The 25,284-nt window shown below is 40.1% G+C and overlaps 1 protein-coding gene across 5 annotated transcripts in view; it reads right to left on the bottom strand.

Annotated features, from left to right (window-relative positions):
* Positions 1-25,284, bottom strand: part of LOC114626116 (F-box-like/WD repeat-containing protein TBL1X) — a 166,338-nt gene that overhangs the window by 16,097 nt on the left and 124,957 nt on the right. For 3 of the 5 annotated variants that reach the window (XM_028773461.1, XM_028773462.1, XM_028773463.1), the window contains 4 exons: positions 13,796-13,890; positions 4,701-4,814; positions 2,884-3,029; positions 98-359 (listed from right to left, as the gene is read on the bottom strand). In XM_028773461.1, coding sequence (XP_028629294.1) covers positions 98-359; positions 2,884-3,029; positions 4,701-4,758 — 466 coding nt within the window. In that variant the 5' untranslated portion in view covers positions 4,759-4,814; positions 13,796-13,890. Of the gene's footprint in view, positions 1-97; positions 360-2,883; positions 3,030-4,700; positions 4,815-6,464; positions 6,483-13,795; positions 13,891-25,284 lie in introns of those variants that run through there. The other 2 variants (XM_028773460.1, XM_028773464.1) reach the window with 2 other exon arrangements.

Genomic DNA, 25,284 nt, shown 5'->3' with positions numbered 1-25,284 from the left:
ACAAAACAAAACAAAACAAAACAAAACAAAACAAAACAAAACAAAACAAAACAAAACAAAACATGATTCATTGAAGACCAGAGTATTCTCCACTTACTTATTGCATGGGCTCCATTTTCTTCCCCATTCACGGTGGCTTCTCCATTCTTTGGTGGGTTTTGCTGAGCAGCAGCTGCTGGTGTTGTGGCCCCTGTGCTTGTGGCTGTGGCTGCGGCTGCTGCCGCTGCAGCTGCTGCATTGGCTTGCTGCTGGGCGAGTTTCTCCCGAAAAGCTTGCTGTCTTGTCTGTACCACATCGGGCATTACAGCATCAATTAACGATAGGGACTCAATCGGACGCCCATCAAATACCGTGCCATCCTAGGAAAGCAAGGTCAGGGTTACCCATGAGCTACCATCCTTTTTGTGGTGGGACAGGGTTAGATGTCAAAGAGGAATGGAGAAGTGGATGAGGAAGACCATTCATGGAGAGCTAGCAGTAGAAGACCATTCTTAGTGATTTCATAGATGTCTAGCTAAATTTGGTCATTACGGGTATCTGAACAGGGTTACTTTTATCCTATGACAAAACTTTCTACCATCAATGTAGTGGTTATTCAACCAGTAGGGTAGAATTGGCTCCTTGAACGACACGTCTCAATGTGGCACAGGCATTTTCAGTTGTCAACACCAGGAGCATAGATTTATATTGTCATTTAGTGAGAAGAGGCAGGTCATGTTGCTCACCATCCTCAGGTGCACTGGAAATCCTTCCTCTGAGCATCACCCAGCCACAAAGGTATAGTGCTGAAACTGATGCCAACCCTGACTGGATGCTATCGCCAGATCAGGCATCTTTGCAATGACTATCATTAACAATGAAGGAAGAACGAGCCCAATATAAAAACAACTGCACCATTCAGAATAGGACTCTGGCACTTAGAGTCCACCTGAATATGCTCCATGTCTTCCTGGGCTCAGTGTAGAGATAAAATACCAACATGGTGAAACCAGGCAATAGGGTCTCTTCATTCTTAAAATGCATTAAAAAAAACCTTGAACTTTGGTCTCCACCTACCATGAAAACATTTTCACATATCCTTAAAAAAACACAAAAAGTGCTTTCCTCAGGAAATACTACAAATATTTGAATCATGGATCTCCACATATCTCAAGGCTGTCTATTAGATGAAAAACCATGTTCCCATATGCTCTAAACTTCAATTACTTCAGAAATAGAGAGGACAAGTTCTAGCTAAATACTATCTAAACAACACTTTGCCCCAGGTGGATTTTTGTTTGTTTTTCTTTTTAAATTATAATACAATGTAAAAAACAAGAAAGGTAATATGACATAGTACATTCAGTATCACTCATCAGCCACTTGGCCCTGGATTCTGGCCATGAGTGGCCAAGGTTGATAAATCTTGATCCTTTCATGTCAATTTTTTCTTTCATAGAGAGATACAGCAAACCATGTCACAAAACATGGTCATGTGGCTAGGGAGATGTCTCAGCAGTTAAGAGTACTAGCTGCTCTTCTAGATGACCTGGATTTGGTTCTCAGCATCCATCTAGTGGCAAATAAGCACCAGTAACTTCAATTTTGGGCAACATCATGCCCTGTTCTGGCTGTTCCAGGCACCAGAAATCCAGTGGTACACGGACATGCATACAGGCAAAGCAAACATACACATAAAACTTAAAATGAACTAGAAAAAAAAGTAGGTCATTGCCAACATAATAAAAATACCGCTACAACTGAGTTCTTTTTTTAATTCTTGGAAACACATAACAAAGATTATTTACTCCTAGACAAACAAAAGCCTCTTGGAAGATGAGAGAAATAGAAATCAGAGACTTTTCTTGTGTTCAGAAGGATAACTTTTAAATTTAAAAGAGAATACAGCAAGAAACAGTCTGGGTAAGACATTTCTAATGGTGGATCAGGTTCAGAGAAGGAGAGGGATGGTATGTATTGGAGTGGGTAAATTGAAGTATGTATAAAAAAGCAGTAAGGAAACGTTATTTTGAAAGCTAAAAACAAAACAAAGTATGAACAGAGATATCGTGTATGCATAGCTAAAGCCATAGACTATAAAAAAAAAAGTGCTGCTGAGACAGAATCATCACTCAGCTGTGAACTCCACATGCTTTGTACCACAAATCTGTCAGGTAAGATGTGTCCACTGATAGAACAGTGGCCTGGATGTTGAGGGTAATTAAAAGCTGCTATCTGATTGGATTTGAGACCTGTTCCACAACTGGGAATTCATAGCTGGTTCTGTAAACCTGGACAAAAGCAGGTGGTTGCGGAAGATATTGCTATGGTTTTGCTAAATGGACATGGTGTGTCTATCAAATTCTAAGTATCCATGTTTAAGCCCATAGATTAGTGCTGCTATTAGCTTTTGTCAGAAAAGTATTTTCTTTCTTTCTTTTTTTTTTTTTTGCAGTGTGTGGTATTTACTACAGAGATTTAAAAGCAGTAAAAGTGCTGAAAACAAACAACCACTGAATTTGCAGCCCTAAATGAACAACTCTATCACTTGCTCCAAGGCTCAGTCAGGAAACATGGAGGAAGGGGAGGACAGAGAGAGAATGTAGGAGCCAGAGAAATGGGTTGAGTGTGAAAGGCTCTTCAAATTTCCCTCTGGTTATGCCTTGTCAGTTTCACAGAGAATGAATTGGTTGTTTTCATCAGTCAACACCTTGCAATTTTTCAAACTTGCACAAGGGGGCACCCAAAGCTTACCGATGGTGCAGTGTCCTGTTTGTAGCTTCCACTTTTCCCCATATACCTTAAAATGAACGCCAGACCTGTGTACAGGGATCATATATACATCCTTCTGAGATCTGCTAGGGGGAGTTTGGAACTCTGCCATATTCTCAGGAGTGAACATACCTCGTTGATGCTGATCTCCGCCTCCACATACTGCAGTCCTTTCTGAAGAATGGAGATTAGGGCAGCCGGTGGTACTAGTGTACCATTGATGTTGGACTGGCTAATGTGGCTTTCGATCCCAAACGTGAAGGCAGAGTGGGAAAAACCTGCAGAAAGAGGGACGCAGAAATAGGTGAGAGCTAAGTAGGGAGAGAAATGTGGTTTGAAAATGTGAACATGGAGCTGTGGGTGCCGAGGAGAAGGCTGTAGAATGAAACCTCTGATTCTGGTTAGGGTTGAGCAGGCACGGAGAACAGGAGGCACACAGAAGTAAGGACTGTTGCTGGTATATGATTAGAAGCACCTTGATGGCAAAGCCTGGCTTTTACATGGGAGGTGGGGAACTGAACATAGATCCACATCCTTGCAGAGCAAGCACTTTACCTAGCAGACAATCTCCACAGCCCTTACATGCATTTTTGACTCACATTTTCAACATAAGATGGATTTAATAGGAGTTGACTCAAACATTACACTGAGGAATGTACTCATTTAGCTCATATGCTAAAGACTTGAGTGACAAGCCAGTGGTACATCTGAGTGGTGATAGAGCCTTTAGGAAGTGAGGCCTCCTAGGAAGAACTCAGGCCATTAAGGATGTGACTTTTAAAGGGATACTGGGGATTCCCAACCCTTTTCATCTTTTTCTCTTTGTTTCCTGGCTGCTATGAGGTGAGCTACTTTGCCATGCCACATAGTACCACCATGATGCTCTCCCACACAACAGACTCAGAAGCAACAGGACCAAAGCAACCATGGACTTCTGAAAGTCAGAAAAACCCATTTCCTCCTTTAATTTCATTTGCTTGAGATATTTGATCACAGAGAAAGAAAGTTAACTAAAGGAACTACACATGCAACTCCAGAAGGTGGGGGCACATTATATCCTAAAGTATGACCATTTAAAAATAGGTTTATTGCGGATATAACTTATTAAAGTAAGTATGCTGAGACCCTAGACCACTATGGTCTTTTTTTTAAAAAAAAAAAAGGAAATGTGGACACATTTGGACATCAGGACCAAGGTGATTAAGGTTGCCAATAGGCCACCAAAGCTAGGAGAGGCATAGAACTGACTCCCCACAACTCTCAGAAGGAAATTCTTCCCAACAGTCACCAGAGACTTCGATTCTCCACCAGGGAAGTAAACATAGGGATTCCCTATTGGACTGAAATAGCTTGTTGCATGAGTAGGTACAAGGGTAGGTTTTCATTAGTATCATTTTGTAGATTTTAAATATCTTCAGGTTGTGAGAATTTTTACTTGAGAACTAAAATCACTGGAGAAATCACATTTAGACCATGACAAAATAGCATTTTGCCCCACCCTAGATTCTCTGAACCCAACAGCTACCCACAAGGACTATTTTGCCAACAGGAAACATATGTGTCTAGCCTTTTAACTATATACCTTGAAGCAACATTTTGACAAGGTCCCACTCACTGGGACCCAGTTTCTATGTAGACTAGGGTGGCCTTGAACTCAGAGATCCCCCTCCCTCCCTCTCCCAAGTGCTAGCATTAAAGGTGAATGTCATCACGCCTACCTCAGCTGCTCTTGACTGATTTCCTGTCATGAGAAGAAAGAACATGCTCTACCCGCACTTCAAATGAGGAATGAAGTGCCTTTTAAACCACTTCTCTGTCCCTTTAACACTCTTACAAAGAGTGTCCTTAGGACTTTTTGATGATCCGATAGTCTGTCTTGCACTGGTGGTCAACTGTTCTGTCCAAAACATATTTAAAATGAACTTCCTACAGAAAAGAAAGCTGGTTACCTGATTCCTGGAGGTAGCGATATACCAGAAAGTTCACCTCGTCGCTGGTAATGCTCATCTTAGCCTCACCTTTCGGCGATGAGGTCTTCGTCTTAATCAAGTGTGAGCCACCCTCTGTTAGAAAAACATCAGAAACACTGTTTTGAATATATTGTGTGTATTTGACTTCTGAATGTGTGTGCATTGTGTGTGTGTTGGGGGGCATGTGTGCTAGGGACAGATTCAGGGCCTTATGTATGTTAGGTAAGTGCTCCACTACTGATCTATACCCTTTGAGGTGATTTAAATATAATATCACATAAATATTATGGGTTGACCAATTACCATCATATTGTATTATACAAGACAGATGTATATGTATATATATGAACATATGAATGTCTGTGTATGAAAGTTGGTTTGTCAATTTGACAGTTGAGAGTGCCCTGAGAAAAGAGACTCAATGAAGGACCATCTAGATCAGGCCGACCTATGGCCATGCCTGTGAAGGAGTATCTTTTTTTCCAACATATTTTTATTGACTATTTGGGGGATTTCAAATCATACACTACTATCACATTCACCTTCTAGTCTTTCCCTGTCCAACCCCCCATCCTTGTTACATCCCCAGCAGAAAAGTGCAATTTGTGTTATCTCTAGATTCAATGGGGCACGGTCAAAGCCTCAGTGGCCTGTTCCCTAAATGGAGATGAGTGAGTCCTTACCTTCTTGCATCCCTGCCAGAAGTTATCTATTGTGGAGGGCAACACCTCAGCAGCCTATCATAGTTTTTAAGAGTTCTCCCCATGGCTTTCTGTCTAGGCTGTTATTATTTGGAGAGGGGGGTTGTCTTCCATGTCTCTCTTTCTCAACTGTGTGTCTGCAGTCATCAATATCTCTGTGAAAGTGGCTCATTTGTTCTTTAAAGACCATGGGAACATAGATTATGGGCTTTTACATGGTTTGTGATATAAGCACAGACCACAAACAGGGTTCCTGGGTTGCAGTAGAGCCATGGACCGGGATAAAGCCCTCCAATATAGCTGGGATCACCAACATCAACATGGCATCCTGCCACAGCATAAACCACAGACCTCAAATGTCTTGATAGTGTTAATTGATAAGAGAAAGCCCAGCCCACTTTGAGTGGCAACCAGGTGGAGCTGGTCCTGGGTATATGAATATAGAAAAAGCAAGCTGAACACATGCATACATTCACATTCTCTCTGGTTCTTTCCTGTGAACTATCTTCTTCAGGCTCTTGTCTTGACTTCTCCTCTATGATGGACCATATCATGAAATTGTGAGTCAAACAAACTCTCTCTTCAGTTGGTTTTGTCAGGGTATATTATCATAGAAACAGAAATACAACTAGGAATGTGTGTATATGTATATATATATATGTGTGTGTGTGTGTGTATATGTGTATATATATATATATATGTGTGTGTGTGTGTGTGTGTGTGTGTATGTATGTATGTATGTATGTATGTATGTATGTATTGTTTTCTCAAAAAGAGAAAAGCTGATATATATTATATTTTAGAGTCAGGATAGAGTATGATATGAATTATACCAGGGAAGCCAGATTCAGGGTCAGCAGAGAGCACAATCAGCTGACTTTGTATTTAGTCAGTGAAACTACAGTGCATTATAATTCAGAATGTGTGTGGTAACGGAATACTGCACATATGGAACCCTGACGAGACATGGGCAGATGTGGCTGGATCAGTGCTCTACCATACAGAAGACACCTGAGCAGACTGGTAGTGATTTCAAGCCTACCTTGGAAGAATGACAGTGTGGTCCTGGGGAAATAATGCACCAGAGTGTCCTCTCTTGAGAAGTTTAAAGGGGTCTTCGTCATATACCTAAAGGTCACTCTACCTACAGGGTATGAAAAGCTCCAAGTGAAGAGATTCAGGGAACATGGGGGACAGAGAAAATCTTATGGAAACAGACCGTGCTAAACCAATCAGTTAAGACTGACGAATTAGTGGGAAGAAAATACATTGTATGCATGTATGAATCTGTCAGAAAAGTAATTTTACACACACACACACACACACACACACACACACACACATCTTCCTTTGCTGATACTAATGTATTTTTGCAAGCACTGCCACAAAAATATGACCTGCAATTTCTACTTGGTGCCTTAGAGGGACGAAAGACACTCAGTAAATAGCTATAAATTCATATTGAAAGCTAACAAAAATATAACTTAAAGAAATTAGAAAATGCAATTGTTATGTGTAGAAAAACACTGAGACCTGAGCACATTAGCAGACTTGGTAAGGCTAAGTACTGTCATAATGATGACCGTCTTAGCTGCAGTGGCAGGCTTAGTCTCAGGGTTTCTCTACATCTCATACAGCTGCAAACATCTGATTTTTCTATAAACAACTTGTTATGACCGGGTAACGGAATGGCAGAAGTCATACTGAGTTATTAGAGTGACAGAAAGTAAACAATATGAAAAATGAATCTTACCAAAACAAGTGAACTATACTTTTTAGTATTATTCTCCAGGCTAGATCATGGAAGGTAGTAAATGGGAGACTGAAATATATTCTGAAGAATGTTCATCTTAAACACATAGGAAATAAGGGGCTGGCGAGATGGTTCAGTGGTTAAGAATACATACTGCTTGTGCTAGCACCCACAACAAGCAGCTCCCAACTTCCTATAACTGCAACTCCAGAGGATTCACAATCTCATTTCCCCCCTTTTATTCTTTTACAAGACTTAAGAGTTACAGAATGTTATGAGCTGTCATCTGGATGTTGGAACAGAATCTGCAGCCTCTGTAGGAGCAGCAAGTGTTCTTAACTCCTGTACTCTATCCCTCATACCCTCTCTTTTCCTTTTTTCATTAAAAAATAAGTATAGAATATATTGCAAGCATGTATGTCAGTGTTCACAGAGGCCAGAAAAGGGCATCAGATTCCCTTAGATTTAAGTTACAGTTAGGGGCTGCTGCATATATGTCAGGAATTAGACTTAGGTCCTCTGGAAGAGCAGCCAGGAGCCATCTCTCTAGCCCCATGTCCTGTTTTTATAACCCATAGAGTGCATACAGTTATTGCTGCCCATATATGTATGCACAGATATCGGGCCATCCACTGGAGCATGGGCAACCTACCCTTAAAGAAATCTGAATCTCCACATCCCTCAACCCCAGTATCCATCAACTGTCAACAGCTTCTCAGCTAGGGGCAGGGCCTTGTGAATCCCTCTCTCATCCATGCTGAAATAGTGACTGTCTTGATCTTGAGCAGGCAACAACTATTGTAAATTTGTGAGTTCAATGATCATTCTTAGAAGATACTATTTTGCAGTAGTCTCCCAACCACTGGTATTTACAGACTTTGCATCTTTTCTTCTGCAATACTTCCTCTGAGTCTTGTGGATAGAGGGTATGAGACAAATAATCCATTTATGTTAGCAAGTATTATTATCCAACAACTCAGAAAATGTTGCTAAAATTACACAAAGGGGTCACATGAATGAGTAAGACAAACATACCGCAGTTATCACAGACTCGGGCTCTGTTTTCTATAATAGTTCACACCAGTGACTATCACTCAGGAAAGGAGAGCTTCACAAAGCCCATCAAAGAAAACAGTAGTGCAGAGAGCCACGCTGGCCATCTCCAGTCACATACAAGTGGAAATTCAGCTCTCATTTAACACATGATGAATTAGTAGGACAGCACTCACATTAGTTTGGAGCTCCAAGAGGCTCCATGAAATGCTTTGCAACCTTCCTGGTTACAAAAAAAGGCAACATTTGCTATGCTCATAGAAATGCCCAGCCCCAAACAGAATAGGGAAGATGTTTCATCTGAGTTTATTTTCTTGCCTGAACTAGTTTTCAATAGAGGCACCTTCAAGTAGTTGATGTGAGGTCTTTGGAGTTGGGACTGTACATGACTGGAAATAATAAAAATAACTTAATTCTATCTGGAGTTGAAGCCATAACTAAATCAATTCCTTCTCTCTCCTCCCCTGTTCTGCAAAACAACAACAACAACAACAACAAGTTGATGATATTTCTGAACCTCTTGCACTAGAGATAAGTGTCAACAGAAATAATAATTGGGTTAGAGATCTCAAGAAATTAAGAGAACATAATATCTACTGCTTTTGTTTGTCTTCTTTTCAAGACTTCAAGATTGCAGAAATTTCCTTTCCTTCAAAACAGGTCAAGATTCAGTATCCACAGATGGTTAAGTGACTTTTTTATTACTGGTTTTCAGGTGTGCTTACAGTATTCAATGACTATTATTCTTGGGGAAACAAGAGGGTTGCTCAAAATCAACAAGATCTAAATTGCCATGCAGTATCTTTTAAAATGGAAACCTGAGACTTCCCTAGCTCAGAGAGCTGGTGCTGCTGTAAGGACATAGAGAACAAATTCATTACTTGCCACAAGAGGGCAATTTTGTTCTGCAGTGAAGAAGATGGTGCAAGGTACTCACATTTTAGTGTAGGTAGTACATCTAACACGTCATTATATGGCAAAAATTCTCCTTTCACAGTTTGTCCCATGATTCAGAGAACTTTTATTGCCATGACAAGTTGCCTGTGTTTCTCAGGGAGGTAAGAAAGTACCTCGTTCCTGTTATTAGCATGCTGTTTTTTATGCTGGAAGAGTTTGAGGTAAAAGGAATTATCTATTGAGACTCAGGACTCAGGGTCCTATTTCCATGAGGACCCAAGACAGCCAACCACAGAGGATGAAAAATGGTCTTAATGTACCCCTTCCATCAAGGACATGGAAGCCAAACACATTACATGCATATATGAATACTAAATAATTTTTCATAAAGTGCCCGTTTCTCTGCTGTATTAGTCTCAGTAGCTCCTAAGTCTCTAGCTTTTTTCTCCATAACATCTTTAGTCTCCAAGTTAAATTTATTTTCATTTCATAATCGGTAGCTACTTTAAGACAAAATTCTTTTCATTAATAAGTAGTCAGCCTTGGGAATTTCTTCATGACAACAGACTAATACAATAACCCTTGAGGTCCTCCCTCTATAAATGTCTTTCCTGTTCTACTACAGATACTCCTTTGTACATTGGATTAACAACAGGAGAAGGGAAGAAAATATACAAAACCAAAATGGTGTCCAATGTGCATTTTATAGTTTGAGCCCAATTGTGGGAAATATGCAAATCAGGAAAGGTTGGGAAGAAATAACACACAGTGGAATAATATGCAGTCATTAAAACAATATTTAGGAGAAAATGCCTATGATAGTGTTGTGGAGAAAAAGCAGGTGAGGGTTGAAGAAATGGCTCAGTGGGGAAAGTGCCTACTATGTGAACATGAGGACTGTGGGTTAGAGTCTCAGAACCCATGTAAAGGATTGGCATGCTGGTGTACATTCTGTAACATCAGTGCTATGGCACAGAGATAGGCAGAGCTGGACTTGATGATTATCAGGCTTTGGCAAAGGATCAAACTTCAGGTTCAGTGAGACTCAAGGAATAAATGTGGAGAAGCAACAGAGTACATGACATGGACCTCTGGCTTCCACATGTGCTTGCTTATATGAGCAAGCACACCCTTAAGACACATGTGAACCCCTCATCTCTGATGCACGAATCAGTCAACATAAAAAGGTGATGTGTGCATGGTACTACATTTTGTTTTGTGTGTTTACACCCTCCTCTTCATTCATAATTAGCTCTATAGGAATAGTTACATTGCATTTACATAGTTGTGTATGCTTTTTGAATTTTCCATTTTGTATTGTAAATATGAACTAGCTTATATTTATTAAAATATAATTAAAATTTGGCAAAGAATTAAATACAGGGTTGGGGAAAGAGAGTTTTCTATTATAAAAAGAAGTCTGGTTTTTAAATGAGATTATTTTCACCAAAAAGCATGCCAAAGAGGGGGTTGTATTATGTCTGGCTGCCTTACTGGGTTGATTAAAATTTGCCCTCCTGAGGTTTTCTGCTAGACCCCATGTGTACACCCATGACAGATGGTAATGTTACACAAAAGGAATGCAGAAGGTAGATCCAGAAGTAAACATTCTTGGACATGTTTACCTGGTTAAGAGCAGACATCTGCTATGGAAGTCCACTTCACACTAGTGAAGGATATGCACAAGCCAAGCAGTAAGATTTTCTTAAAATTTCTCCTCCGAGACTGGTAAATCAGGTGGCTTGGACAATACCAACAGACAGGCCTAAGCCTGTTTAGGAACCAGTCTCAGCTGTAACTGTTGAGGCTTGGCGCTTCCTTTACCTCAGCCTCACATCCTGAAGTGTCACACATCTCAAAACAGTATCATATCTGAGGACCAAGTATTCAAGTACACGAACCTGTTCGGAGCATTCACATCATAAACTCTGAAAAGCCTCATTTATATACCTGTATACACAGGCACTAAGTTTTGTGATTGTTTAGCAGTTTAAATTCCACAGTCAAAAGACTGATAACAATTTTGTGGTTTTGTTTTATTGCTTGTTTGTTTTTTAAGACAGGGTCTTGTTTATATACACCAGGCTGGCCTTAAACCAACAATTTTCCTACCTCAGCTTCCCGAGTCCTGGGGTTAAAGGAATACAACACTAGAGCTAGTTCGACACTGATAAGACTTTGTGTGGTGTTTTTGTGTGTGTACACATATCTGTGTGCACATTTGGAAGCCAGAGGTAGGAAATAGATGTTTGATGCACGGTATATCAGTGAACTCAGAAGTTTCCATTTGGGGTAGCTGGGTGGTCAGTGAGCTTCCAGGATCTACTAGTTTCTCCTCTGTCTCAACACAAGGTTTGCAAGTGAGCACATAAGACTATCACAAGATCAAGAGACAGAGAAGGGAAGAGGAGAAGCCATTTAATGAACTCAGTAGGTCATGTCTCTGAAATGTCCACTGCCCCACTGCTCCTAGCATCTGAATCCTTGGGGGCACATTGAAATCACTGTATTCAGTATTCACTGCACCCAATTTTTACTTAGGAATTAGGAATCCACTCAGGTCTTTTATGCTCACATGATAGGCACTTTCACATCTGAGCCATCTTCCTGGCCCCAAGACTGATAACACCTGAGATGTAAAATAAAATAAAAAGGCAATAGCAGCAGTGAGTAGGGTCCCTCAATTTCAGTCCTGATACCAGACAGCACAGCATTCTTTTTTCTAAGGTATTCATATCAAGGGCCTTGTGGAGCCTGTCTCTGAGAGTGGAGATTTAATCGCTAATTCTGAACAGCTACAACAGATGAGAAACCATTGTGTTTCACCAGCTTGGGATTAGCAACCCACCACCTATCACCAGAGTTTATTTACACAAGCTGACTGGCATTCAGCAAGTTCAAATGGCTTCAACATAGGTTCCCTAACCCACAAAACATAAACCATTAGAAGATGCTTGCTAATCACTATGGACTGAATACAACAGTTTGAGTGTGTCCCCGAAGGAGTTAGATTTTCAGAGCAGTGTGGTAGTGGACATTTAAAAGGCAAGGCCTCTTGAGGTTACAGACTGACCCTCCCCCTTCTCTGTGTCCTAGTCTTGTGATACAATCCATCTTGCACAAATTTTTACCAGTGTGATGTGATGACCATGAAGACAGTGCAAGCTACAGGGCCCTCATATGAGCCAGACTTAACTATATATGATGTTTTGACTTTCAGGTTTCAAACTGTGAGCTAAACAAACTTCTATATTTGAGTAAGTAGCCAACCTCCCATGTTTCCTTTTAGTAACAGAAAAACTAGCCTAATACAATGAAACCACCACATCCAATCTCTCTTAGTCTTTCTTAATCTAAGGCAGGCTTTTCCATTTCTACAACAGAAAACAACTGATTTTACTAGAACAAGAACCACAATATTTCAGACATTTTTATATTTACAGAAAAGTAAGTTTACTTTTCTGTAAATCTATAAACTGCCTGCTCTGGAAAATGAAGTTCTGAATACTGGTATGCAAGAGTTTGTGTGGACATGGTTTGTTTCTTTGGTGTACTTATTTTGGGGGAGAGTTTTTTGGCCACTAATAGTTCCAGATCTTGACTAGTGAAGAATTATTAATCTTTTATAAAGCAGCTACTATATCCATCAATATTTTGAGAGCTTTAAATTTTATTATTTTATGTGTGTGGCTGTTTTGTCTCTATGTGTGTCTGTGTGCTACACGTGTGCCTGGTGTCCACCAGAAGAGAACATCAGATTCCCTGGAACTGAAGTTACAGGTGCTTGTGAGCTGCCAAGCTTGGGGCTGGGAATCAAACCTGAGTCCTTCGGGAGAGCTTTATATTATGAAAGTGATATAATAAACTGAGATTTTTTTTTAAAAAAGTGGATCAGAGTTACTAAAACCCATTAAAAGTGTAGCTGAACACATAAAAATATGTAAATAAAACAAAACTCTCAAATCAAAAGCAACAATTATTTACTTGCTTGTTTATTTATTATTCTGTTATAGTGCTCAGGATGAAACTTGGGGCTACATCCATGATAAGCAGATACCCTACAGCTGGGCTGTACCCCTAACTACTTCCTAGCATCAATTATATTTTGGATGTGTATTTCAAGTGATCAGTTGGCACATACACACCATTGTCTGCTGTCTGGTAAATCCTGGCCTTTGACTAGATTTATGCAGGGGAATCTGCATGAACTTCCTACAAAATTTCAAAGTCATCCAGTAAGTCAGTCTGCATAAATCATATTCACAAACCAATGAAGCAGTGAATTCACATGTGGGATCCAAATAAAGGTATACTCCTGTGTCCCATTCTAAGAAAAGGGGCAGTTTACTTGTAGCTCATGATGTTGACAAGAAAGATTGATTTTTGAAGGTGTTGTTTCCTCACAGTAACACTTGGAGAAGTTTATTTTAGCTCAGCCAAAATCCAAAACTCTTAGAGGGTCATCTAAGGTAAAAAGTAAGCATGAAAGCCCCAGTAGGCTACTGATGTTCCAGCCTTCCTTCTCTCCTTCAATTTCGGCTCAAGTACCTGCAATTTCTTTATTAAATGTAATTTGGAAACAAGTGCAGAGCTTTGCAGAATGCAGGCCTACTTCTCTAATGGATTTTCAGGCACAAGGTGGAGTGACCCCATAAAAGGAGGCTCCTTACCGTCACAGTGAGTGCATGTGTAGACCTCTGTAGCAGTGGGCTACCCAGCATCCAATCACAGAACTTGAGAGGTGCACACAAAGTCCAGGACCACCCTACATAGGAATAGAAAGATTTGCAAACAAATGTCATAAAAATCTATGAAGGCATATCCACATCTCACCCATCCTGTTCCTTTAGAGATCCTTCTCATCCTAAGTCGAATTTAACATTTTATTTGGTCATCATTTTTGTCTTCACCTTTTAGATGAAGATACAAGTTCTAGATGCAAAGAATAAAAAACTAAATAGGGATTAAAATAGCTGGCCAAGCATTATTCTGCATGTAGCAATTCTGACATGACAAAAATCACTACTAGCACAGATTCTGCTGCTGCTATTACTTAATAATAATGCCCTAGGAGGCACCTTAGTTTTTAGGACAGTGCTTTATGCAACTGACAATGTGTACACACCCTCAGGTAAAGACAGCACAATGAAGCTCAGAGACACTTCAGATACCCACATTGGTAGCATTTACAATACATCTATCGTACTTGTTAATAGGCACACCTGCTCATATACCCTGTTTGCAAATTATATCTTATCTTTGACTCCTTTCAAAGCAAAGACATCACCAACTAATATGTCTTGATTCTTTTATATCCCTTGGTGCTAGGGGAAAAACCTACAGCACTGTAGGAGTCAGGCAAGAAGAATTCTACCCCAGGCCCATCCTAACCTTTTGAGCAGTGCTTTCTTTCATGAACTGCCTTTTCAAAGGGTTCTGTCTGGATTTTATTTAAACCTACTTGCTTACTTATTTAGTGTGTATCTGTGTGTGCACTTGCAGCACCCACAAGACAACTTTCCAAAGTCAGTTCTCTCCTTCCACAGTATGTATCCCTGGGATCAAACTGAGGTCTGCCAACAAGCTTGCTGGTGGGCACCTTTATCCTCTGAACTATCCTGCAGGACCCTGAAGTGATTTTACAGAAAAAAGTAACCGATAAAAATGTTTTTTCCTATAACTAGGAACACAAATCATTGAACCAGCAAGCAGTTGCCTAATGTGATGTACTTCTAACCTTGCAAAATTTCCTTAGTTGTGAATAAATCCAGCTTCCTAGAATTTAATCTATCCAAAACCATCAGAAAATACAAGAACCAAGGAAATTGAACTCCTGCTTCTCAAGTTCTTAATCATCTTGAGTAATAGCTAAAAGGTGCAGGTTTACTGTAACTCAAAGCCACCAGTGAAACTGTGAGGAAAGTTGCTGCTTATTACCATCATAAACTGTTTTCAGGAAATTCAAGCAAATCATTCCTATAGAGTCATGTTTATAGTTCTGCTGTTTAACAGAAGAAAATGAAAGAGATTTGACAGGCAAGTTCACAGGCCTCCAAGTTTCATTCCCGTGTTAAGAAAGAACTCATAAGGATTTTAGAAATAAAAATAAGACCCATACAAAATTCACCTACAAAATCTCTGAATGGAAATTAAGAGGCACCAAACCAGAAAGAATCAGGCACAAAGGAATATGCTTATAAAATAAAACCAAATTTTGTTATGAAAAAAAAAATCCACTGGGAAAGAGGGACTGGGGAGCTGGCTCAGCAGTTAAGTGTTAAGACTGCTGCACTTGCAGAGTTCCCAACACCCACATGGCTGCTCCGATTATCTGTAACTCTTTCCTGAGAACACTGGCTTCCTTGGGTACTCCATGCATGTGATACCTATATATACATGCAGACAAACACTCACATACAACAAATACAAAATAAGTAAATCCTTTTTTTAAGGAAAAATATGGTGGAAAAGGACAAACTCTTTAAAGGAAGCTGAAGAGGAAGCAAATGACTGCTTAGGGTAAGCTGTAAATTATGGGGTGGGAGAAGGATAAGCCTTATGATGAAATAGCTAAATGCTACAAAGTATCAAAATATAAGCAGCTGTCACCACAATAAGCTCTAAATTGCCTGTAAATTAAAAGATTAAACCCCATCATAATTCAATAAGCAATTAATATACTAACAGTTCCTATTACAAGCTGTTCAGAAAAAAAAAAAACTTTAGAAATGAATTTCTATTTTCCTTGGTCCAAAACAGATGGTAACTCACAAATCAGAGTTTCAAAACTGAAGACTATCTTTTATATATATTGTGAAACTGTGTAAGCCTAATTGACTTTATCATCTGTACACACGTACACACACACACACACACACACACACACACATACACACATTATGACTGGTTAGTTCTTCTGGCTATACAACCTGTCAAAAAATAAATCAGCTGATTACTGAAAACAATAAATCAAAACAAGAAACTAAACATTCCAATAGCTATTTTAGATGGATTCCTCCATGATTAGTAAGTACCTAAAACAGAATCAGCATTAATAGTTGGTATTCTTAGGCCTGAGGAAATGGCTCACTGGGTAAAGTGATAGATAGCTTTGTAAGCACTAAGACATCAGCTCAGGTCCCCAAAACTAATGTAAAACCTGGGCATGGCAGTGAACATCTGTAACCCCAGTGCTGTTGGGTAAGGACAAGCAGATCACTCAAGCTCACTGGCCAAACAGTCTACCTCAATCAGTGAGTTCTAGACTAAGGATAATTTGCCTTGGTCATGGAAATTTATCAGAATTATAGAAAAATAACTAAGAGACTCATTGTATTTTTACTGTTTAGCTGATATCCTATGTTGGACATAAAACTCCAGGGGTATAAGGTATCCCTCAGGCCCCTCACCCCCACCCCGCAACTGTATCCTGTATTTCTATCTGTCATGTTATCCAAAGCACGCACTTTTATGTTTCCAGCTAACAGGAAGAGCGTCCATCCCATGTTAATTTCTGCACTCTAGGCTGGACACAGAATATGTACAGTCAATATAATCTGAAGGAGGGGGAAGTGCTTGGAGGGGAGACAGACCATATATGTTCACAGAGCACTGCAGTACCTGATAACACACATTAACACAGTAATTACACAATCTTTTTGCCACATTTGTTTTCTTCCTGTCTGTCTTTATTGCAAAATACCAGAAGGAGTAAAATATTTTCACAAGGATACTAGAGTTCAGAAAGATTCGTTGGGAATTCTTCCTGTGTTGGTTGGAATCCAGGGACTTGCATATGCTAAGCATCCCCACCCAGTTCTATTTTTCTTTTGGGACAGTATAATGATGCAGACTAGCCCTGAAAATGATATCCTTCTGCTTCAGCCTTCTCTACGCTGGGGCTACAGGATTTTCTGTAGGTATTCCTTCTGTACCCCTGATGTGATTGGGTAACTTCCTTGATTGCTCTGCAAATTACTGAGATAGCCCCGCATTGAACTGAGTTTAACTGTTGAGCTAGTCTAACTAGACAACTTGCTCTAGGGATGCCCCTGCCTCTTGCACACCAGGCTTATAGTTAGGTTTTTACGTAGGTTCTGGGGCTGAAAGCCTGGTCTTTATCCTTGTATAGTAAGCAGTTTATCCACTGAGCCATGTATGATCATGCAAAACTTTAAAACTGCATATAAGAAATAATATAGATAAGCTGTAAATGGTAACTAAAAGTATGTTCTTCTCAAAGGCAGTCATCTTAGGGGATTACATTCTCAACCTAAGAGAAGAGCATTAGCAATTTAAAAGAGTTCTCTTTAAACATGATACCAAATTTCAAAATATTTTCTTCTCAAGAGGAAATCTTGTCTTCAAGACTCATTATCACAAATAAATTTACCATTTATTGAGTACTCATGTACACAATACAATAAGAACATCCCAATTTAAGCTCCCTATCCTAATTATAACCCAGCATCTTCAAGATTGTTCTTTGGTTTTAGTTCAAGTAAAATAAAATCACTTAACATAGACTGAATCACTTTGAAAATGTGCAGTTTGGTGGTATTTAGTACCTTAAGTATCTTAAGGAACCACTACCCACAAAACACTTTCATCATACTAACGGAAAACCTTCCACCTATTCACAATAATTCCTCCTCTTGGGAATATCAGAGCTTCTAGTTGGTTATCCATGCCTGTCAATTTGCCTACTCAACACATTTCATAAATGCACATCACACAGTGACCATCTGTGTCTGGCTTCTCTCAGTGACCATATTTCCAAAGCGCTTCCTTCAGCAGCAAGGTCTAACCTCATTCCTTTTTATGGCCATTCACCATGTTGTTAGTGTTGAGTGATTTCCCTTCCAGGAACATTGTCAGGAGAGACAAGGTAGAGGTGAGCTCCAGGACAGTGAGAGAGACTACAGGAGAAAAAAAAGCACACATGGCACTTGGGAGGCAGAGGCAGGTGGATTTCTGAGTTCGAGGCCGGCCTGGTCTACAGAGTGAGTTCCAAGACAGGCAGGACTACACAGAGAAACCCTGTCTCGAAAAAACAACGAGAGAGAGAGAGAGAGAGAGAGAGAGAGAGAGAGAGAGAGAGAGAGGGGCACACATGTACACACACACACAGTCCATGTTTTCTCCAAAAGAAATATAAAAATCAATGCGTATTTCCCAATAGGCTCTGCGAGCTTGAAATTTTATGACAATATTTGACCGAAACCAAAGTATGCCAAGATGCTAATGACTTAAAAAAATAAGTATAATAATAGTGCCAAGAAGTAGGGCAGTTCTCCATGAACCTTTATTCACTGGGAATTAAAATTAGGCCACCATCCTCAATTTTTTTTTTACTCATGAAACTATGACAATGGTCACAGGAAGGTGAAAATTGACAATATATGAATTGCCTCCTCAGACCACCTTACTATTATATTTTGTTTTGTCTTTTATATTATGTTGGAATACCCTTCCTTCATACCATAACTTCTTAAGCTGCAGGTATGATCTCATATGGTGTCATGTACCAAACTGAGGGCATATTACCAAAACCAATTAGCAATAGTTCAAGGTTTCTGAATGCACAACCAAGAATCAATTCAAAGTGAAACTTGTGAAGAATGAGTGGTTCCCAGTAGGACTTGCCCATGCTGCCTGTTGTAACCTCACTGCAGCCTTGCTTCTAAAAATATAACACACGAACTGCCCATGTAGTCAACATGCTCAGATTTTAGACTGTTATATGTTATGAACTGCAGTGCTTTTCCCAGATACACAGACTTCTGCTCTGATAGAAATAGCACATGGGATTGTAAACTGGTACAACCACTATGGAAGGCAGTCTGGCGGTATCTCAGAAAATTGAACATAGCGTTACCTAGGGACCCAGCTATACCACTCCTGGGCATATACCCAAAAGAAGTTTCAACATACAACAGGGACACATGCTCCACCATGTTCATAGCAGCTTTATTTATAATAGCCAGAAGTTGGAAAGAACCCAGATGCCCTTCAACAGAAGAATGGATGCAGAAAATGTGGTACATTTATACAATGGAGTACTACTCAGCTATTAAAAACAATCAGTTCACAAAATTCCTAGGCAAATGGATGGAGCTGGAAAATATCATCTTGAGTGAGATGACCCAATCTCAAAGGAACATACATGGTATGCACTCACTGATAAGTGGATATTAGCCCAAAAGCTCACAATTTCTAAGAATCTTCATATAGACCACATAAAACTCACATAGAAGAAGGAAGACCAAAGTATGAATGCGTTGGTCCTTTTTAGAAGGAGCATCAAAAGTTTCAACCAGAACTCCCAAAGTCTAAACCACCAACCAGAGAGCACAAAGGGAGGGACTCACGCACCTGTATAGGGAATTGAGGGTGACCTTGTTAGACTCCAGTGAAAGTGGAGGGCCAAGGTCCCCAAAAGTTTGGATCCCCTACTGTGTTGGAATTCGAGAGCAGGGAGATGGGACTGGGAGGATGTTTGGAGCACACCATCACAAAAATTAGGAGGAAGGGGTAGGGGATAAGGGATTTGGGGGGAGAATGAGAAAGGAGACAACATTGAAAGGTAAATACGGAGCCGGGCGGTGGTGGCGCACGCCTTTAATCCCAGCACTTGGGAGGCAGAGGCAGGAGGATTTCTGAGTTCGAGGCCAGCCTGGTCTACAGAGTGAGTTCCAGGACAGCCCGGGCTACACAGAGAAACCCTGTTTCGAAAAAAACCAAAAAAACCAAAAAAAACAAAAAGAAAGGTAAATACGTATAATACCCAATAAAAACCCCACACAGATAAAGGATTTAAAAAAAAGGAAGTCTATTTATTTTAAATTAATTTCAAAAGTTTCTAGGAGATGCAAATTGGCTAAGATACTATTTTAAGCTCTCCACAAAAGAATTTAAATCTCTGTTCCATATTCTCAAGAGAGAGGTAAACCCTAACTTCCTCAACAGTTAATTGACAAAAGAGAGGTAATCTCACAAAAAGTAGAAAAAGCTATTTCTAATCGATATATCATATAGTCTGATTAATTGTCAGTGGACCTATAAAAGTCCTTTGATAAAAGATTATTAATATAGATTTATATATCCTTAAATAAGGCCTTCATGACTCTCTGAGTGTGGAAGGAGCAACTGTTGGCGCTTCTGCCCTGATTTTACAAGAACTCTGAAAAATTGGCTTTAAAAACAAAAGAGGGGGAACGGTACCCCCTCAGAAGGAGTCCCCCTGAAATACTCTCCATCATGCCTTGTTCACTTTTCTCTCTCTAAAGCTGAAAGCTCATGGCAAATCTCTTGCTGACCATGTTGGTGACCTCGGGCACCACCAAGACCAACAAAACTTTGCCACAGATATGGGGAAGGACCCTCATACCCATAAAGGGAATGCCCCAGTCCCAGTTCCCTTATGGAGCCGAGGACTGATATGCCTGCCCAATACCACAGAAGGCACAGCTAACCGGCTACCACAAATATTAATGAAAAAAATAGATATCCTCACAAAGCCAGGCCCAATCATAAATACGATGAATAACAATTTACATCCAGGGAAGAGAAATCTCCCTGAGAATCCCCTTCTTTTTTCTTTCCAGGTAAAATTGAATCACCCGTGATGCCTGCTATTAGAAGTTCTAACCCAGATGGACCAGAAGCCAGGAGCCTCGCCCTTACCCTCACCCCCTACCTTTTCCCACCTGCACAAGGTCCCCTGAAGCTTGGCAACTGCAAGATCCTGCTTGGCAACTGCAGATAGACTCAAAGCAGTGTACCATATCATCTGAAGAATAGCAGGGAGACCATAACTCAAGCAGTGTACCATATCTTCTGAAGAATAGCAGGTTGCAGTCCTCCTCGCCCCCACGAATAACCAGGACCCGCCGGTCGGGTCAAGTGGCACCCAGACGTGGGGCTCGAGGCAAGGACCCATCCGGACGAACCCTCATTGAGAGGATGTGCGCACGACATCAAGATTGAGCAAGACAGAGATCATCGCCCGTGACCTGTCGTCCACGGAACCAGGTTGATGCTGCCATCAAGAAGGCAGTTGAAGTTCATTACCATCAGCTGAAAATTGCAAAGGATCCAGAAGTGACTCCACAGGAGACTGACACAGCTGTCAGCTCCCCTGCCTCCCCCCTATGGTCGACCCCTAGACTTCCACGCCCTCCAGAAGGGTACCTGGTATGCCTGGCTTTGCCCTCATTTCTCTCGCTAGAGAGCTTGGCCTCTTGATCACCACAACAAAAATTGGCTTTTTCCTAAACCAAGGCCACCCTTGATATGGCCGCTAACATTGGGGAGCCTTCCTTTATGACAATATTACACCCCAAACTGACAAATGGTTGGTAACTTGAACATTTACAAGAGACTAGGATGGCTGTGAGTTAGTCCAATGACGGGATTATTGTAGGTCCACTTCCCAGGGGCCCACCCAATGCAGCCGAAAAGGAGTGCGTGGTGCTGGGAGTGGGTGCAGCCTACATGGCCTAAGACAGGGCTCTCACCCTCCTTTCACCCACATCAGAGTCCCTTGACGTTGCCCATCGTCGACAGCCTAAAGCCTTTGACCATCGATGTGACTCGTCTCACATCAGTGTTTTGGGGTTGTGAACTTGTCTAAGACCCCCCATAATTAGACATCCAAATTCAAAACTCACATAGTTGGGATTGAACATAAGACGCCTTCTCTAACTAAACAGAGAAGGGGGAGATGCCAGAAGCCAGGACCCTCGCCCTTACCCTTACCCCCTACCTTTCCCCACCTGCACAATGTCCTCTGAAGCTTGGCAACTGCAAGATCCTGCTTAGCAACTGCAGATAGACTCAAAGCAGAGTACCATGTCTTCTTAAGAATAGCAGGGAGACCATAACTCAAGCAATGTACCATATCTTCTGAAGAACTGCAGGTAGATCATAATTCAAGGCAGTGTACCATATAGACCATGACATGTTTCAAGGCACAGGCCAAGAAGATTCTGTACTTTTCCACCACCTGGCCCCTCTTACCCCCTCCCCTTGTAAAACATGCTATAAAAAAAAAGCATTTCATGTTCAAAAAAAAAAGAAATTAAAAAAAAATTATCTTATGGTGCAAGAAAAAAAAAGAAAAAAAAGAAATAGCACAGCTTAATTATGAAAAACAAAGACTTTGTATTTTCCTGCATCATTCCTCAGCATGCCAATATCAAGTTAGTTTATTTTTGGAATGTTTGATCTTAAAAACTAATGTTCAAGTCTCTCCTCTCTCTCCCATTTTCATATGTATTGTACATGTGTGTATATGCATGTTTGTGTATGTGGAGCCCAGAGGTAGATGCCAGGAATCACCTTCATTTCTCTATCACCTTACTGATTGAAGCAGGTCTCAATGAGATCACGAGATCACTGATTGTCTTGCTAACCAGCTTGCTCTAAGAAACTCCAGATTTCTATCTTCCCAGTGTAAAATTATTACAGGAAGGGATCCAAACTCAACTTGCCAGGCAAGTGCTCTCAACACTGAGCCATCTCCCAAGACCTGACATCAGTTTCGTTAAAATAATAATAATGACAATACTAATGGGACTTTGGCTTAGGATGTCATCTCCAAAAATTTCTGAAACACCCTTAAATATTTTGTGCTATGTATTTATATAAAGTGACATTCTTGGCACTGAAGAGTAAAAATTCAAAATATTGATCAACTCTGAAAACCACTGAGGATGCGCATTCATCTTATTAGTATGCAAATCTGCTTTCATGTTAATGACAGAGTTGTACCAAAGAACTGGTTTGGAATAGTTTTTATGACATCATCGATAAATGTTTTATATATCCTATATATGCAGAATTGTATAAAAATTACTTGAGCAAAAAGGTTTCACAAGTAGAAAAACAAAAGAAACCATGATTTTAGCTGGGTGCTTTTTGTCATTGTTGCACATATATACATTCCTGAAGACACAAGGGATCTCTTCCTTTTTAAAATTAGACTTATAGTACTGCCTTGTTAACAATAACTGTAATTTCATATACAAATTTTGAGGGTGTAAATCTAATGACCTTTAAAAACTGAGCCTATACAGCATAAATACAATAGATAGCTATAAATTTAAACCAAGGAAGACTGTAGAAAAAATAATTTAAAAACAGTATAGGTAAAATGATAAAAATAAATGCTGTTCTATGTCTACAAGCTGAATTGAGTCCAGGTGTCTCTGAGGGGCAGCAGAACATTTCATTACTGTTATCTGCAGAGACTCTACAGAAATGTGACATAGTTTGAACAATGGTTGACATTTATTTAAGATAAAGAAAAGAAGTAGGGACCAAAGAGTGGATCAACAGTTCAGAGTATTAGTTGTTTTTCCACAGGACCTGGGTTCAATTCACAGCACCCTCATGGTGGCTCACAATCATGTGTAACCCCAGTTCTTGGCATGCCTGTGGTGCTCAAAATACATGCAAGAGAGACAAAACATCCATCCAAGTAAAAGTAAGGAGTTTTGAAAACCTTTTAAGTTTTACCGGAGTCTGCACAGTAAGTTAGCAGTACCCAACTGCTGATACCACTTTTCACAAGTGTTCAATGTTTTACATATTTCCTACAAAGGAGCAAGTGCTTTCTCCATAACCCAAATCTGCATGGTGCAGGAAGTCAGTGCCAAGTTATAAACATGAAAACATAAATGCAGAATTTCCCACCACTGTCTTCCCAATTTGGGTTAGTATTCATTAAAAAAAAAAAAAGAAGAAAGTAGTTAACTACAGAAGTCAATAGTCATTGATTATAACATATATACAAATGAAACATGTGGCAATAGTTCAGAACTAGAGATACTGTGAATTTCTAACATGATATGTCAATAGATCACCAGATATAGAATATGACAAAGTTGATGGCTATAAACATTAGAAGCACACAGCAAAAAATGAGAAAGTAAAATACAGCTAATCAAAGGGCAAAATTGTAAAAATACCTAATTCATAAAAGTATAGAGGAAAGAAGTGGGGACAGGGGAAAGAAATGTAGAAAATGTTGTAGAAATACAAAATGAATGGCAAAAAAAAAAAGAATGGCCAGTATTAAATGCAGTATTGAAATAATACAATTGCATGATAACAAGGCAGGTCCCATTTATGTTATGAAAATACATCATATAGTGTGAGTGCATGTGTATTCTACTAGTGCATGTATATAGAACTGATACATGTCATGCTTACTATGCTGGTATCGCTGAGAATCTTTATATATTAATCACCCTTATTCACATATATTATTATATTAACAAATTCACATACATTCATATTAACGTATGTGGTAGCTAGTGTTAACTTTCAGCTTGACAGTTTCTGGGGTCACCTGGGAGACAAGCCTCCAGGCCTACCTATGAGAGATTATTTGGCTTCTGGACATGCCTGTAAAAAGTTATATCAATAGACTAGGTTAACTGAAATAGGAAAGACCTATTATGAAAGTGAGTGGCATCACTTCTTCGGCTGTGTCTTAGACTGTAAAAAATGACAATGCCAACTCATCTCTCAGCTTCCTGATTGTAGATGCAAAGTAATCAATGGACCTAGGTTTTTGTGGCTTTGATTTCCCTACCACAATGGACTGTAGCTTTGACCTATGAGCCAGAAAATACACTTAACTCGTCAAGTTGCTTTCAAAAAACTGATTATACATGTGTGAATGTTTTCCCCTTACATATATGTGTGTATACTGTATGCATGTATGGTGTCCTGAGAGGTCAGAAGAGGGCATCATATTAGAGTTACAGACAGTAATGAGTCATGTGGATGCTGTGACCTAAATCTGGGTTCCTTGGAAGAGAAGCAGGGCTCTTAACTGTAAAGCCATCTCAATGGAACCTCCTTCAAGTTGATTTTTGTCATGTTATTTTACCACAGCAACACCATTAGTAATCTTAGCACTCTTGCAGTGAGACGGGAGGACCTCTGGAACCTTATAGGACAGCTGGCTTAAAGAATGAAGCCATAAACTAGAGATCCCATCTCAAACATGATGGAGATATAAACCCACACCTGTGGTTTCCTCTGACCACCATATACACATCCTGCTCTCTCGCTCGCTCGCTCGCTCTCTCTCTCTCCCTCCCTCCCTCCCTCCCTCCCTCCCTCCCTCCCTCCCTCCCTCCCTCCC

The sequence above is a fragment of the Grammomys surdaster genome, unplaced genomic scaffold (genome assembly GCF_004785775.1).
Source record: "Grammomys surdaster isolate TR1022 unplaced genomic scaffold, NIH_TR_1.0 228, whole genome shotgun sequence".
Lineage (NCBI taxonomy): Eukaryota > Metazoa > Chordata > Mammalia > Rodentia > Muridae > Grammomys > Grammomys surdaster.
The sequence above is the reverse complement of the archived record's forward strand: the minus strand, read 5'-3'. Positions and strand labels throughout refer to the sequence as shown.